The 16646-nt window shown below is 41.8% G+C and overlaps 1 protein-coding gene across 1 annotated transcript in view; it reads left to right on the top strand.

Moving 5' to 3' along the window:
* The window catches only part of LOC134460642 (low-density lipoprotein receptor-related protein 1B-like), a 573784-nt gene extending 557375 nt beyond the window's left edge, over positions 1 to 16409 (top strand). The window contains exons 87-91 of the mRNA XM_063212999.1: positions 2894 to 2970; positions 8265 to 8355; positions 9619 to 9772; positions 12429 to 12506; positions 14471 to 16409. Of these exons, the coding sequence (XP_063069069.1) occupies positions 2894 to 2970; positions 8265 to 8355; positions 9619 to 9772; positions 12429 to 12506; positions 14471 to 14611 (541 nt within the window). The 3' untranslated portion in view covers positions 14612 to 16409. The remainder of the gene's footprint in view (positions 1 to 2893; positions 2971 to 8264; positions 8356 to 9618; positions 9773 to 12428; positions 12507 to 14470) is intronic.
* The last annotated feature ends 237 nt before the right edge of the window (positions 16410 to 16646 follow it).

Here is a 16646-nt window from a genome sequence, read left to right as displayed (position 1 = left end):
CAGGTAACAGTGATGGACTGGTAGCAATAAGTGGTCAATAATAAATACAGTACAAAAGACACTCTTTATAAATAATTATCATTTCTCACAGTACACAACTGGGCCCAATATTGTCAGAGCTCATCTCTGTCTTCATACCGTGTTAGATACAGTAATTGTTGATGGAAAGAACTCTCTTTACTTTTCTTTTTCCCCTGTTCATCTCTCATTGCAAATATTCTTTTTCCCTCTCTTCTGCTATATGTGTGCTATTCTGATCATTTCTTTCTTTTTTATTTCATTCTTTCTTTCTTTCTTTCTTTCTTTCTTTCTTTCTTTCTTTCTTTCTTTCTTTCTTTCTTTCTTTCTTTCTTTCTTTCTTTCTTTCTTGCTTTTCTTTCTTTCTTGCTGTCTTTCTTTCCTTCTGTTATGTTCTTTTCTTTTCTTTTTCTTTACCCCCAAGCGCATGTGCTATTTGTCCCTGTATACTTATACCTGTCTACCCGCAATTTCTTGCAGCTGCACTGCTAGCTTCAAGAACCAGCGCTGCGACGAACTGGCCAACCCATGTGATTACTACTGTCAGAACGAGGGATTATGCACAATAACAGCCTTTAACAAACCCCACTGCAAGTAGGTCCCCGCAACGCCCGCCCGCCGCAAGTCCCCACCCCACCGCCATAAAGCCACCCCATGAAGTCCCCATAAACCACCATTTCTCAACACAACATACTGTACAGGGGCTGGATGGGGCCTCATTGCTCATTTTCCCATTTGCTCCGTCACCACAAACTCATTATCGCGTGTCCGTGTGGCGAGAGTCAAAACCATTAAAGGGCCTGTCAAAACAAAAGGGTCTAATTTGGCCCTGTGACTGGCTGCCATTGCATTCAGAGGACATTGGTATTAATCATTGTAATCACACCAGTGCATTGCATTGTGTGTTGCATCTTGTGTGAATGTGGGTGTGTGTTAATGTTTTTTTATTACACTTGTATGTTTGCGTGTTCATGAATGTGTTGAGGCAGTGATTGGGTTAATATGGGTAAATCTGATTGGTGGTGATGTTTGTATGAGTGAGTGAGTGAGTGAGTGAGTGAGTGAGTGAGTGAGTGAGTGAGTGAGTGAGTGAGTGAGTGAGTGAGTGAGTGAGTGAGTGAGTGAGTGAGTGAGTGAGTGAGTGTGTGTGTGAGAGAGTATTCATTACAGAATGAATGTGTGTTGGCCACCTTGCCCTTGTGGGTCCTGTATGCCTCAGACAAATGTGTTTTCCTCTCACTGCATTTCAAATTCAACCAGTTACTTACACTGATGATTGTTCTGGGAGCCTGATTTACATCTGAGCTGAGTGAGAGTGCTGATGGTTGGTTTAAAAAGCGTCTTTGTGAGTAACTGCTAAATTGTATGCTGCTTATGAACACATTTTTCATCAATCAATCACTCCAGCTCGAACTTTTTTGCACCCTTTTTTTCTACTTTCTTTGTCCTGTCGTTTTCTACTTTTATTTCATTTTCTTCTGAATTCCCTATGCTTTTCAAAATGGGAATCTTATAATTTAATCAAAGTAATGCAGAGTTCTGCTAATTGTTTCCAAAGTTTTTTAATTTCCTACAGAAGATCATGTTTAATCAGTATTTAATCCAGCAGGATCATATCATAGCGGGCCCTCGTTGCCTTATCTCAAGAAAGAAAAAAAGCCTTCTTCTTCTTCTTCTTTCCTTCTTCCTCCCACATTGTGTTTCAAGTGCTCCACATTGTGTAAGCGATCAGACTGCCAGTTAAGCTCTCTCACTACGCCCACCTCCTGTCTTACAACCACAAACACACACAGAACTGACTCATCGCTCATCGCAGCATCCATATTATGTTATTCATATTGGGATCTACGTAGGTTGTTACAACCATAGATACGTACACATTGAACTGACCGATTTCTCATCGCAGCATCCATATTATGTTATTCCCATTGGGATCTACGTAGGTTGTTACAACCATAGATACGTAGACATTGAACTGACCGATTTCTCATCACAGCATCCAAATTATATTATTCCCATTGGGATCTACGTAGGTTGTTACAACCATGCAGTAGATACACATTGAACTGAACTGACCGATTTCTCATCGCAGCATCCAAATTATATTTTTCCTATTGGGATTTATGTTTTTGCAACCATAGCCAGTACACACACTGAACTGATGCATTAGTCATTGCATCATTTAAATGATAGTATTACTGTAAGGATCATCTCGGATCTGACAACCACCCACACACACACTGCACTCAATCATTGCAGCATCCAAATCATAGTATTATCATATTGACCTAGGATGTTGCAGACTTACACTGAGCTTAAGCATTGCAGCATCCAAAGTGCATGATGTAAGTCATTGCTAGACTAGATGTAGGGTGTTTGACACATTGCTTCTTTCCGGAAACCAGCAAACCAGCAGTCATAATATTATTGCTATAGGGATTTAGAGATTGAAAAGTACACAGTTTGATCCCTGATTGAAAAATGTTCAATTCTTCATTCATTTAGTAATTGATTTGTTTTATGTACTCTTCTTCTGTGTTGATTCATCCTTTGGTTGTCTATTATTTCCTGTGTGTGTGGGATATATGAGATGAGCTCTTCCTCTCCAGTCTTAGATCTTAGATGGTGGGATTTTTCAATAACTATCTCTCTCTCTCTCTCTCTCTCTCTCTCTCTCTCTCTCTCTCTCTCTCTCTCTCTCTCTCTCTCTCTCTCTCTCTCTCTCTCTCTCTCTCTCTCTCTCTCTCTCTCTCTCTCTCTCCCCTCCCCTCCCCTCCCCTCTGCCCCTATGGTGTGTGTGTGTGTGTGTGTGTGTGTGTGTGTGTGTGTGTGTGTGTGTGTGTGTGTGTGTGTGTGTGTGTGTGTTGCTCAACAGATGCTCTGCCAACTGGTCGGGTACTCAGTGTGAAAGGCCAGCACCCAAGAGCAGCCGCTCAGACAACACCAGCCCAGGTGAGATGCACACACACGCACGCACGCACACGCGCACACACACACACACACACACACACACACACACACGCACACGCGCACACACACACACACACACGGGCTAAGGTGAGTGCAAGAGCCATCGGCTGCAGACAAGTGCCAGATATCCTCCATTTAGATACAAAATGGTGGTTTCCTGTCCTTGTGCTGCAGAGCCATTTGACCTGAAATGTGAGGTCCACAACTCCTTTGGGAGGAGACAGATTTAATTGGCTGTTCAGGTCAAGTGCTAAGAGTACACTGGGTAAGGCCTGTCGGACCTCTTCTAAACAGTAATGAAATACGACATTTGTTCTTGTGTTTAGGTATAATATAGCAGATGCATACGCTCTCAGGCTTGTACAGTATGCATACAGTGTACCTGTAATCCTCTCATCTGGATCTAGTCAATGTGACTAATGTTTGTCAGGGTGAATATGTCACAGTCAATGGTACAGTAAGTAGACGTCCTTGCTCACAGTTTAGGACTAATTATGTCGTGCACATGTTTTATATACAGTATACTGTAGATACGTGTATATTGTTTTTCAATCTGCTTATGTTTTATTATTTATTCTCTTTGTACAGTGCCCTTGAGTGTTTTGAAAGGCACTTTTAAATAAAATGTATTTATATATATATTTATATGTATATATATATATATTATATATATATATTTATATATATATTTATATGTATATATATTTGCTGACGTAGAGATGGATGTTATGATTACAGCATAGATGTTCAATGGCCCATATCTCTAACTTCCGACACTCAGCAAGACCCTGTCATGTTCCAGTTTCCTCTTTCGGATACAGTGACAGTGTGACCCATGGCATCCCACTTCACATGTACACAGGGTGAAAAATCACTTCACAGTAAATCTGTCATCGTGCAATGTATACAGTATGCTTGTGGCTAGATATATCACCACTCACATTACTCATGGGCAATGACAACAGTGATCAGATGTCTCCCTGTGACACTACACTCTAAGAAAATTTCCCTGCAAAATAACGGCAGTTACTGGCAATTATATTTACCTGTAATTCTACTGTTATTTCACACCAAAAATCAAATACAGCTCATTGCTGTTTAATGTATCACAGTATATAACATTTTTTCAGCAGCAATTGAACTGTTAAATAACAGTACTCTACAGAAAAATAACAGTACATTTCAGTTAAAAAGTTGAATTGTACTGTGTGATGACAGGCAAATACTGGGTCATAGTTGTATTCATGAATATGGCCATGGCAACTTCCCACCCCACCCATCATTCTCCATAACTGTGGTACCCTGGCCATGTTACCACCCCACCCTCCCATCGTTCACCATGACTGGAGTGCTTTGAGCATGATACTATGGCGCAATGCTGTATTGAGAAAATGGTTTGCGGTGGTCCTTTGAAAGTGTGGGCATGAACAAAATGTCAGAGTACGCAGTGCTATGTTACAATGATAGTGTGCAAGGTGGGCTTTTTACTGTATCTCTTGATGAGCCAATGATGAATATAGCATTGGTCAGTCTTTAAAAAATTATTTTGCACCAAGTAGCACAGCAAACAAGCAGCACTACAAGCTAGCTCTCAAAGCAATGCCTAATTTGCAGCAGGCACATTATATGCCACAATGCCACAAATGATGCCACATACAGCAAGCTTTCACAAAGAGGAAAGTGTGCAAGCATGTAAGCAAGCTTGTAGGCAAACAAGTGCTATGCTGTGCCATGCAGGCCAGCCAGCAGGCAGGCAAGCAACTGAAGTGTTGATAGTCCAGATTTATATACAGGTGCAAGAGTACCATGTGACCAGAGTCATCAGGCCCTTGGCAGGTGACGCCCGTAATTGAATAATGGCATAACAGCCCTACTCAGGTGAGGCCAGGCACTGATTAGCAGATTGGTTTAGATGGGGCTGCTTGTTGCAAGAGTGTTACAAGTTCTTAAAATGTTTCAGCCATTCACACTTTCATCACTATCAAAATGCATGTGCTACTCACACTTTGCTGCATCAAGCACTTTTTAAGTATTGCAGTTTCCTTAGATATTGTTTCATCATGCTTGATAGTATCAGATAATCTTTAACCAGTCAGAATGACTTCAGTTCTTCAGGTGGTATTGAAGTTTGATGGTGATCACGGACAAGTGGAGGATGAATGGGTTTCAATGGTGCTGCCTAAAATAACTTGTTATTTTCTAGAGATGCACCGGATCCGGTTCCGGTTCCGGTTCCGGATCCGTCAGGATAATAGAGTTTTTCACAGGGTCCGGCAGGATCTTAAGCAGTGGATCCGGTATCTGGCATGTTACCTAAAAATCAGGGTCTGGTGCATGTCTAGCCTAGGCTTTTCAGTCTTTCACAACCCCAATCACTGCATGGAGTGAAATCCCTTTGGAAGCGGCTATTGAAGGCAGTGTGGCAATAAGCCAATGAGTCTAAACAATAGTTTGCGCCAACGTAATAAAAAGGGCCCACGTGTGCGAGTAGACTATATGTTTCAAACCTTTTGTAGGATCCGGTATCCGGTTCCGGATCCGGCAGGATCTTATTCAGTGGATCTGGTATCCGGCAGGATCCTAAAAATCAGGATCCGGTGCATCTCTAGTTTTTTCCACAACGGCGAATACTGCTATTGTGCAGTACTTACTGTTTATGCTCAATACGTGACTCAAAGTAATATTTTCACAGTAGTTGTCTGTTTTTTCAAAAAGCAGTAGAATGCTGTTGCAGAATTTCCGTAGATAAACAGCTATTTGTTACAGTGTACGTGTGGCTTTGTCAGACAGAGGCAGGAAACGGAGTCTGTCGTTTGCAAGCTGGGAAGCATGTCAGCATGAATATCAAACATGGGGGGTGAGGGAGAGAGTGAGAAGCCATCTTCCCTGCATGGGAGCAACATAAAAGAAGAAGAATCATGCCAGGATTCTAGAATGTTGTAGAATGTTCTGCGTGTTATGAATAGACAAGTGTTGTGAACAGGCAGGGTTTTGATAGGTAGAAAGGGAATAAAATGGATGATGGCATCAACAGCAGATCCTGGAGTGAGGCCGATTGTGAGAATTGTAATGCAGGCAAGGTATAGAAAAAGATGCATATCGGACATGCCAAACGGTAGAAAAAGGAGTGGAAACATTGGCTTTTTATCTGTGTGTGTGTGTGTGCGTGTGCGTGTGCGTGTGCGTGTGCGTGTGTGTGTGTGTGTGTGTGTGTGTGTGTGTGTGTGTGTGCGTGCATGCGCGTGCACGCGTGCATGCGCATGCACGCGTGCATGCGCATGCACGCGTGCATGCCTGTGTGCTCACACATGTAACATTTTCTACATTACAATGCAGCAGCCAAAACAGATTGTACACCCAGCTTGTGCTCCCAGTGTGATAAGTAAATCCAATAGTCCAATTTCATTTCTGCCCCAGTGCATTCCAGCATTACCTCCTACTGTAGATGGTTTCAGTGCACATTGTAACACCATGTAGCACTGTAGTATTCACAAATCAAACATACAGTATGTTCAAACAAGCATACATTTTGAACATAGAAATCTAATCATAATAGGTCTCAGAACAGGCCTATCACTATAATTCCATTTTAAGAACAAATAATTCAGCAGAAAAAAAAGAACAGAAAATCAGCAGAATTGAAACACAGCCTATGAATGTTTAATGTGAGGAGTTTTGACGGCAGTCTCACAGCCTTAGGTCCTGTTTACATTAATAACTACCTCACGTTGGGAACAAATGAATGTACACCCACCTCGTATTTTTTTTGTGTCATATATACGTTAATGTTGTGTTTGATATATGAGGGCCACTGTGTGAATGTGCGCAAGTGTGTGTCATTGTATGCCCACGTGTCCGTTTGTGTGTGTGTGTGTGTGTGTGTGTGTGTGTGTGTGTGTGTGTGTGTGTGTGTGTGTGTGTGTGTGTGTGTGTGTGTGTGTGTGTGTGTGTGTGTGTGTGTGTGTGTGTGTGTGTGTGTGTGTGTGTGTGTGTGTGTGTGTGCATGCAGGCATGCGTGCACTCACACATGTGCCTAATAATGCATTGAAGCATAAGGTTATTTGATCTTAGGTTTTCTCTGCTGGTTTAGCTATGAATGCTCTGACTGGTTTTGGAGTTTTAACCTGCTTCCCCGCTCCACTCTTCCCCCTCCACTCATCTCTCCTCCTCCTCCACCTCCACTCATCTCTTCTCCTCCTCCACTCATCTCTCCTCCTCCCCCTCCATTCATCTCTCCTCCTCCCCCTCCCACTCTCCTCTTCCACCTCCATTCATCTCTCCTCCTCCCTCTCCACTCATCCTACTTCCTCCGTCCATCCCTTCATTCCACCCCTTCTCCACCTCCACCTCCACATCCACATCCTCCACCTCTATCCATCTACTCCATCTCCACCTCCACTTCCTCCTCCACTCATCTCTCCTCCTCCACCTCCACTCATCTCTCCTCCTCCTCCCCCTCCACTCATCTCTCCTCCTCCCCCTCCACTCATCTCTCCTCCTCCCCCTCCACTCATCTCTCCTCCTCCTCCTCCTCCTCCTCCTCCTCCACTCATCTCTCCTCCTCCACCTCCATTCATCTCTCCACCTCCACCTCCACTCATCTCTCCTCCTCCCCCTCCACTCATCTCTCCTCCTCCACCTCCACTCATCTCTCCTCCACCTCCATTCATCTCTCCTCCTCCCCCTCCACTCATCTCTCCTCCTCCCCATCCACTCATCATTCCTCTCCTCCTCCCCCTCCATCTCCTCTTTCTCCGCCAATCTACTCCATCTCCACCCCTCCACTCTCCTCCTCCACCTCCATTAATCTCATCTCCCCCCCTCCACTCATCCTACTTCCTCCCTCTCATCCCTTCATTCCATCCGTTCTCCACCTCCACATCCATCTCCTCTTCCTCCGCCTCTACTCCATCTCCACCCCTCCACTTCCTCCCCCTCCACTCATCTCTCCTCCTCCTCCTCCTCCACTCATCTCTCCTCCTCCTCCCACTCCCCTCATCCTACTTCCCCCCTTCCACCCCTTCATTCCATCTCTTCATTCCACCCCTCTTTCTCCACCCATCTACTCCATCTCCATCCCTCCACTTCCTCCTCCACCTCCACTCATCCCTCCACTTCCTCCTCCATCTCCACCCCTCCATCCTTTCATCCCTTCACTCCACCCCTTATACCCCACCCCTTCTCCACCTCCACATTCTCTTCCTCCGCCTCTATCTACTCCATCTCCACCCCTCCACCTTCACGTCCACCCTTCTCTCCATCCTTTCCTGTTCCAGGCAGCATAGCGATCATCGTGCCTCTGGTTTTGTTGGTGATTCTCATCACCACCGTGGTCATCGGGGTGTTCATCTGCAAGAGAAGACAAAGGTACATGCACACACGCACATACGTAAGCACACGCGCGGGTGCACACACACACACACACGCACACTCACAGAATAAATAAATGTTCGATGTATTAGATGCATTGCTTGAAAGGATTATATCCATACCATGCAATAGCAATAATAAATGTTTTTTTTGCACATATCCTTCTGACAATTTTGACATGCAGCTGTAATGCTCACACTATCCTGGACTTGTCAGAACCTGAGATTTTTTTTTCAGCCTTTTCCGAGATCCTAGTCATTGGGCAGGTGTTTGTTTACATTTCAAAAACACATCTTGATTTATTCCTGATAGCATCCAAAAGGTTATGCAACATCAGCAGACAACTAGCAAACTGAGATACCTTTTGGGATAATATTTGCAGTAGGCCTATGTTCAGAAAGTCTTTAATGTAAACAAATTCTGTCCCCGTTAGAATAGCTCAGATCTCGGAAAGGGCTGTGTCGAAAAATGCAGCATCACCGGGTTACTGACAAGTCAAGGGTAGCGTGAGCAATTCAACACCATATTGAAATTGGCAGAAACACTCCTTTAATGTGTGTGTTAATCAGACTTATACAAAATTCCAAATTGCATGAATTGAAATTCACAATAATGCCATAACATGAACACTAGGTGGTGGTGTTCTATGCACTCTCAATGGGTGGTGTAAATTAAACTCAAAGAAATTCAAGGTAATGACCCCACCTAGTGTTCATATTATGGCATTACTTTGAATTTCAATTCATTCAATTCTGAATTTCGTACAAGCCTGGTATTAATAATCTGTAGCGAGTTATGCTACAGTATTTGACATTGTTATGTTTTATTTTTTATTCTGCATGGTCAGGTTGTAGCGAGTGATACTACTACAGTATTTGACATTGTTATGTTTTATTTTGTATTCCGCATGGTTAGCTTAAAAAGCCTGTTAATGAGCTGTAGCGAGTGATGCTACAGTATTTTTACATTGTTATGTTTTATTTTGTATTCTGCATGGTTAGGTTTTAGAGAATGATGCTACAGTATTTTTACATTGTTATGTTTTATTTTGTTATTCTGCATGGTTATCTTAAAAAGTCTGTTAATGAGCTGTAGCGAGTGATCCTACAGTATTTTACATTGTTATGTTTTATTTTGTATTCCGCATGGTTAGCTTAAAAAGTCTGTTAATGAGCTGTAGCGAGTGATGCTACAGTATTTTTACATTGTTATGTTTTATTTTGTATTCGGCATGGTTAGCTTAAAAAGTCTGTCTCCCAGGGGCAAGCGCGGCGTGCAGCGGCAGCCGGTGACCAATGGGGGGCTGAACGTGGAGATCGGCAACCCATCCTACAACATGTACGAGGTGGACCACGACAACCACGTCGACGCCGGGAGCCTGCTCAAGCCCAACTTCACCTTAGATCCTCACAAGGTGAACATCTCTCCCTACAGTTTAAACTGAGTCATAACATTAAAAAGAGAGAAATCAACCCGGCGCTCAGGTGTGTGGAAAAAAAATGTCCAAAATGTGCTCTTGGGGTTGGGAAATCCAGAATTAGGAAAGCAGAAGGTCAGAGCCTTTATTATCTGTAGCTACTGATAATTGAAATTAAAATGCCAAAATTAAAATGGCATTTTAATTTCAATTTTGAGCAGCCACAGATAATGAAGGCTTTTTAATATACCTCCTTCTTCGGACTGATTCACCTCTGAGTGCCTGGGACCTTCTGCTTTCCTGAGTCGTAACATTATTTACCTCCACTTTAGTCCCACACAAGCTAAAGCTCGTTCCCCCACAGTTTAGACCCTTTATTTAACCATGTCGACGCTGGAAGCCTGCTCAAGCCACCCTAGACCCTCACAAAGTGAACATCTTTCCCCCACAGTTTAGACAAGGGGTCAGGAACCTTTTTGGTAGAGAGAGCCATAAACGCCAAATTTTTACAAATATTTTTTCATGAGAGCCATACCATTTTGAAAACACTGAATACAATAAAAAGATGTACAAGTATATAAATGTATTTCAATTAAGCCCAACAATTTTAGAGTGTAGTGAAGTTATTGCTTTTATTGACAACAGGTAAGTATAGGGTTGCCAACTGTCAACTTCATTATGGTGAAGGTCTGGGAGAATTTTGTTTTTCTTAGATGCAATTTCCTGCATTTAAACACTTTTTAACCCCCCTTGTCCCGTTGCAACTCAATATGGAACTTTTATTTATAAATACCGGACCATTCCATATTTCAAGGGAGGGTTGGCAAGAAAAATGAGAGCCATATACAGTTCCCAAAAGAGCCACATGTGGCTCTAGAGCCACAGGTTCCTGACCCCTGGTTTAGACTGATTCATAACATTATTTACCTCCACCTTAGTTCCACACAAGGTAAAGCTACAGTTTAGACCCTTTATTTAACCACACAGACCCTGGAAGTCTGCTCAAGCCCAACGTCACATGAGACGCACGCAATGTCGTAATTGGTCTTTCAGTTACACCCCCAAAAGGTCATTCTTTATCTTCATGTTAAACCCACACAAGTTCTGGCACATCTCTGCAGTTTTGCAGTAATTTCAAAGGTATAGTGACTTTAAGCAAAACATATTGTACATTTCTGTATAATTAAATATTAAGATAACCTACTGAGTAGTAAGGACTGAGAGAAGTCTGTGATGAAACTCGTTCTTGTTTTCTATAATGTGTGTTAGTAATTTATGTGAAGTTTCAACTTATAATAAGAAACACACTAATGCACCTTTCGGCATACTCAGTCACGTCTTATCTGACATCCTTGTCTTTCCCTCCGCTAACCAACAGTGTAACAAATCAATTTTAAAATCTTACGTGATGTTGATATTTGCTAAACTAACTCGCTTGCCTCGGGTCACAGTCGAGTCATCTCCTCCCTCGCCTTCCTTTCCCTCTCTCTCTCTCCTGTCTAACATCCGCTGCCTAACATCCTCCCCTTAATCAGTGTTTATGGAAGTCGTTGTGGATGATGTGTGTTGTTCACCGTTTTCATCTTTCGTTGTTATTGCTGTTATTGTCAGAGGTGTGGAACCTTTCTTACTTACCGAGACAATTACAGCTATCCGAGAGAATTGCCTGCTCTAAGTGATGGGCTGGACGACTGGTGGATCAAATTGCCATGTCAGTGTTTATGTCCGCCCTCAGGATTGCTGTCAGCTGTGGACGAAAGCACAAATTGTCAGAATGGCTTTCTGATGATAGTGGTTTCTGAGATGTAGTTTAGATTCAGACATGTCTACCCAATGTGGCCATTAAGCCTGTCGTGGTATTCTCTTAAATGATTGCTACAGATGCATGCATAATGTAGCACACAAACACTGCACGAGTGTAGCTAGTGTACACTTAAGTTATTGTTAAAAATAGATTAGCAGGCATAATTTAACATAGCCTACAATACACAACTGTGGGTTAATAATTTATTTAAAAAGCTTTCCATCATCCAATATGTTGATTAATTATTCGTCTATAAGAGTTGGAGAAGTTGGATTAGGAAGTTGTGCCATTGCACCTACTGAGGGCATAAAGTTGTTTGTGATGTTGCTTATGATTTAGCAGTATCCCTTCAGTTAGCTTGTTTACAATGGACAATATTGAGTCTATATTTTTATGTGGATGTGATATGCACACAAACTAAATTGTACAGATGTGTGATTTATATTTGTAGGTTGGTTGTGTAAAGTAAATTCTTGATGCTCATGGTGTCTGAATATGCATCCAATACACAAAATAACTTCACAGACTTTGGTGTCCAAATTCCCTTAACCCTGGTGTATGTTAGCCTAGCTCTCACGCAGACCCTCCGTGCTTCGTGCATCTTCGTTAAACTTCGTGGTAACAACCATCGTGAGAACCAGGTTAGGTGTATGTTATGTTAGGTGATTTGAAGTACAGTCGGTATGTGAAATCCATTGTGTTGCAAAAGAACAGTGTTGATGTCATAGTGCTTGATATTCAGAGGAACTGACCCTGGTACTTGTTATGCTATTTGATGTACTGTAGGGCTGGTGTGTTAATTCAGATGAACTGACCCTGGTGCATGTTATGCTATTTGATGTACTGTAGGGCTGGTGTGTTAAATCCAGTGACCCACGCACCATGAACATTCACACACTCCCAGTCAAAGAAGTCATTCCAGGACAGGTGAAGCCCTGACATATTGTTGTTGTTCATGTGTTTGTGTCCTGTGCTGTCACACATTCATTAGAGTCGATGTCACCTCCACCTTCATGGATACATCTGTTTGTGAATCATATCTGTGTTTTTTTGGGGTTTTTTGCTTGATTGACTGCATTTTATTTATTTTATCAACAGATAGCATTGCATATAGCATTGATTATGCTCAAGTAAATGGTTTAAACAGGTGCCCTAATTCATACCTGTCAACCATCCCCTGGAAAACTCCCTAATTTTGACTCATTTCCCGATTTCTTCCCGATTTCTTCCCGATTTGACATTTTTCCCGGAAATATCCCGGATTTTTCACATTATCAAAAAACACTGTCTGTCCAGTAGCCTAATTATACCCACGGCCCTGTCCGACGAGCCGCACCCCCTCCTGAAGAGAGAGACAGAGGGTCTTGCTTATCAAGCTACCTGCCAAACGATTGCATGCCAGATGCCACCAAGAATTGAAGTTCTTTGAAAATACGACCTGTCTGTCACCCTCAAGCTCCGTAGTTTTCTAGCGCTTGTGCGTCCACTCTTTTCCTCAGAAACCGTCAGTTCATGCAACGCATAAAACAGCCTCTGCCTTTAGAAAATTTCCCAGATTTTGGCTTGAAATATGGGAATTTTTCCGGATTTTGGGAGCTCAAAGTTGACAGGTATGCCCTAATTTCAGAACACATGCGCTTTACATTGTTATTTATATTGGGCTTATGGACAATTAATGCACTTGAAAGCTTCACCACAATGGTGTAGATTCAGAGGGATCTATTACATTGCAGCGCGGTTCCTGCAGAAGAAACAGCTAAATGTGCCTAAAGCATATCAAAGGCATATAACAACAGTAAGGCTGCAATTGCATCTTGATGAATAAAATACCACATCGTATGGGCAAACCACACAGAAAAGTTTTCATCTTTCCTCGCCTTTCATCAAGATGCAACATGCAAAATGTCAACTGCTATTTGAAGTCTCAGACCAGCTGAATAACTTTAATGTCATTGCAATAAATCCATAATCAGCAGAGCCGGCTTGTGTTAAGTGGTGTGACTAAACGGCAGGAGGTCACTGTGCCCTGGTAGAAATTAATGTTTTCAAAGCGTTACAGCACTTGATTAGTCTCAGAAACACTCCGCCGATGGAGGAAAGCGTGGGCCAAATTAGTCATGCCACACTGGGAACAAGCACTTGTCAATCATCATATACTCCAAGGCTTTATGTTTGCCTCCTGCTCATCAAAGACAGCAATATTTCATAATATTTGAGAGCCTTTTTATTGGAGGGCAATGCTGTTGGTCATTCTTGCTGTCCAGAAATGTTTAATACATGTGGACATCACACCAACTGATTGTAGGGAGTAAACGGTTAGCACAACTGAAAAAAAAATCAAGACTCTTCTTTCCTGCTGAAGAAACTTAATTAATATGCAATACATATCTGTAAAGCCTGTTTACCCATCTCAGCAAGCCATTTTGTTTTCCCACCTGTCTGTATGCCTGTCTGGGTGTTGTCATGGTCTGTTATGCTCAAAATAAGGATAGTCTTCTCTGTGACCCCTCCTTGCTGTCTGCATGCTCATTTCAAAGGACGTGCCGTCACGCCATTATGCTGCATCACACTTGTCACTCTCAACCACTCCTATTTAACCATACTAATGGTGGTGTGCGTATTTTACAGACGCACGGATTGGTAAGAAACCTGGCTAACTGAACTCAGTGGTTGATAAACATCTTAGTGATAAACATCTTGCTTACTAAAAAGGACTGAGTTTGGTTCACTTAATGGGGACTATGGGGTATTTTCACACCCTTAGAGATTAACATGCGCAACACTAACACTGAGTTCTTTTAGTGAGTTTTGTGACCAATTCATGTATCCAGGTGTTATTGTATGCAAACATTTGCTGTATAATGTATGATCATTTTCTTTTGTTGTCACAGCCTATGAACTACTCAAACCCTGTCTACGCGAAGATTTACCTTGATGGCCAAAACTGTCGGAAACCAGTCATCAACATTGACGAGAGGAGAGAGCTACTCCCAAAGAAACTAGAGGGCGCTATTCGAGAGACCGCCGCATAGCCTGACCTTACACTTTCTACTCCTTTTTATACGTTATGTAAAAAGTGTAAAAAAAAAAACGAGAGAGAGAGGAAAACGACAAACAAATGGAAGGGGATTACAAACAACTTTTTTCTATTTCGTATCAGGTTTGGATAACTCATTTAGGATTGTTTTGGACATCCATCAGCATTACCTCCTTGTTCCTCAGTGTTCACAGGCCTGGACTTAATATCCGTTTATTATTATGTTCCATTTTATGTTTATTCTGTTTCGTTTAATGACATACATATACTGCACTATATATAATGTCGATATAAAAAGCTGCTCATTCGCAAATTACCTTACTTATCAAAGTAAACCATGGAAGGAAAATTAAGCTGGTCTACTTTTCATGTTCAGTATTTTTGTCTTTCGTACTTGTTAAAAAAATTGCTTTCGCTTTGTGTGACAATAACTTGCTTTATGGCTTTCTGTGACTGCAATTTCTATGACAAAACTGTTACTTTCATAACGGCACGTATTTAACTGTGCTGGGTTGTGTTACTCTGAGATTTCAAAATGAATATATTTTTGGTCTCAAATGTTGGTCAACTGTTGATTTTTATTTTTGTTTGTTTATTTGTTTGTTTGTTTCATTCACAAGAGTTTTGTTCAAACAAAGGGTGTATTTACTGTAAAAGCCCTTAAGTACAGCTCATCTGTGGCAGGTGGATGACTATTCCAAGTCAATGGCTGTAGTGTAAGCCCATATAGGCTAGCTCAGCATACAAGCTAAACTGTATGGCTTTATTTCGCTAATAGCCCATAGCTAAAGAGGACACCCTTCATTGAGAGGCTTGTGAGTTACTCTTTGTTAGCTTAGCCACATCTGACACACTGAGCGATTTATTTGTTCATTCCCACTTTTTCTGGCCCCAGTTGTTTTGAGTAAACAAACAAACAATCAAAGGCCCTGTTGGTTTTCCTAGATACTGTCTGGCTTTGTCTTGGAGGGAAAATGAGAAAAACAAATGCTGCAAAAATATGTTTTGTATCCAGTCCAAACATGGGGGGAATTTTTTAAGCAGTTTCAATCTAACCCCATCAAGTCTCAATTGTTTTTTCAGACATTGTGCATCATACATTCTCTCTCTCTCTCTCTCTCTCTCTCTCTCTCTCTCTCTCTCTCTCTCTCTCTCTCTCTCTCTCTCTCTCTCTTGTTCTCTCTCTTGTTCTCTCTCTCATATCGTTGACTTCAAAACACACTTGCGGTGGAAAGACTGTGCTCACGTCACCTGACCCTTGATCCCTGACCCCTGACCCTTGAACTCATATCAGCTGTGTGCCTACCCATGATGGACTTCGCCTAAATGAGCCCAAGGACTTCAAAGCTACGTATGTCGACACAACGAGACATTCAGACTGCTCACAACGACTCCCTCCCTTTTCTTTGATGCCAATGGGAGCCGATATCCAACCGTACTCTCGACACTTAACAACTTGTGGATGTGACGTTTCCTGCTTATGTCTAACGCAGTGTTCTCCCCATCCATCCGCCATGCGCTTACTACAGTATAAGACGACACGGAAAAGACTTGATATGACCATACTGTTACCATGGCAAATTTTAGAGTGTTCTATATGAAAATGTATACAAATCACTTTCATCTGCTATCCCCCGTGATGAAGACAGATGAAGGAAAACAGATTTTATAATTTTGTATTTGATTTATATGTTGTTTGGCTGCTTGTATTTTGAAGAACTGTATTAAATGTAAGTACTTTTATATAAAAAAGTGAATCAATATAAAATAAAAAGCGTTTTATTTCCATTTCACATCCTCTGATCTTTCTTGCTGAATAGACAATACTTAGCCGCACCATGAGCTAGTGCTGGGCGATATATATATATATATAAATTAACCATAAACACAAGAATTATATACTGTATATCATAAAATGCCGCAATTACAGAATGTATGTTTTCAGTTATGCTCTTTATGTTGTATTTATTGTGTTTTGTTGCAAAACTTATTCTTCTTCTTTGACAGTTATATGAACCTAGAGGTGTGCA

This window comes from Engraulis encrasicolus, chromosome 13 (assembly GCF_034702125.1).
Source record: "Engraulis encrasicolus isolate BLACKSEA-1 chromosome 13, IST_EnEncr_1.0, whole genome shotgun sequence".
NCBI classification, from domain to species: Eukaryota; Metazoa; Chordata; class Actinopteri; order Clupeiformes; family Engraulidae; genus Engraulis; species Engraulis encrasicolus.
Note: the sequence above shows the minus strand (reverse complement) of the source record. Positions and strands in the feature narration are given on the sequence as shown.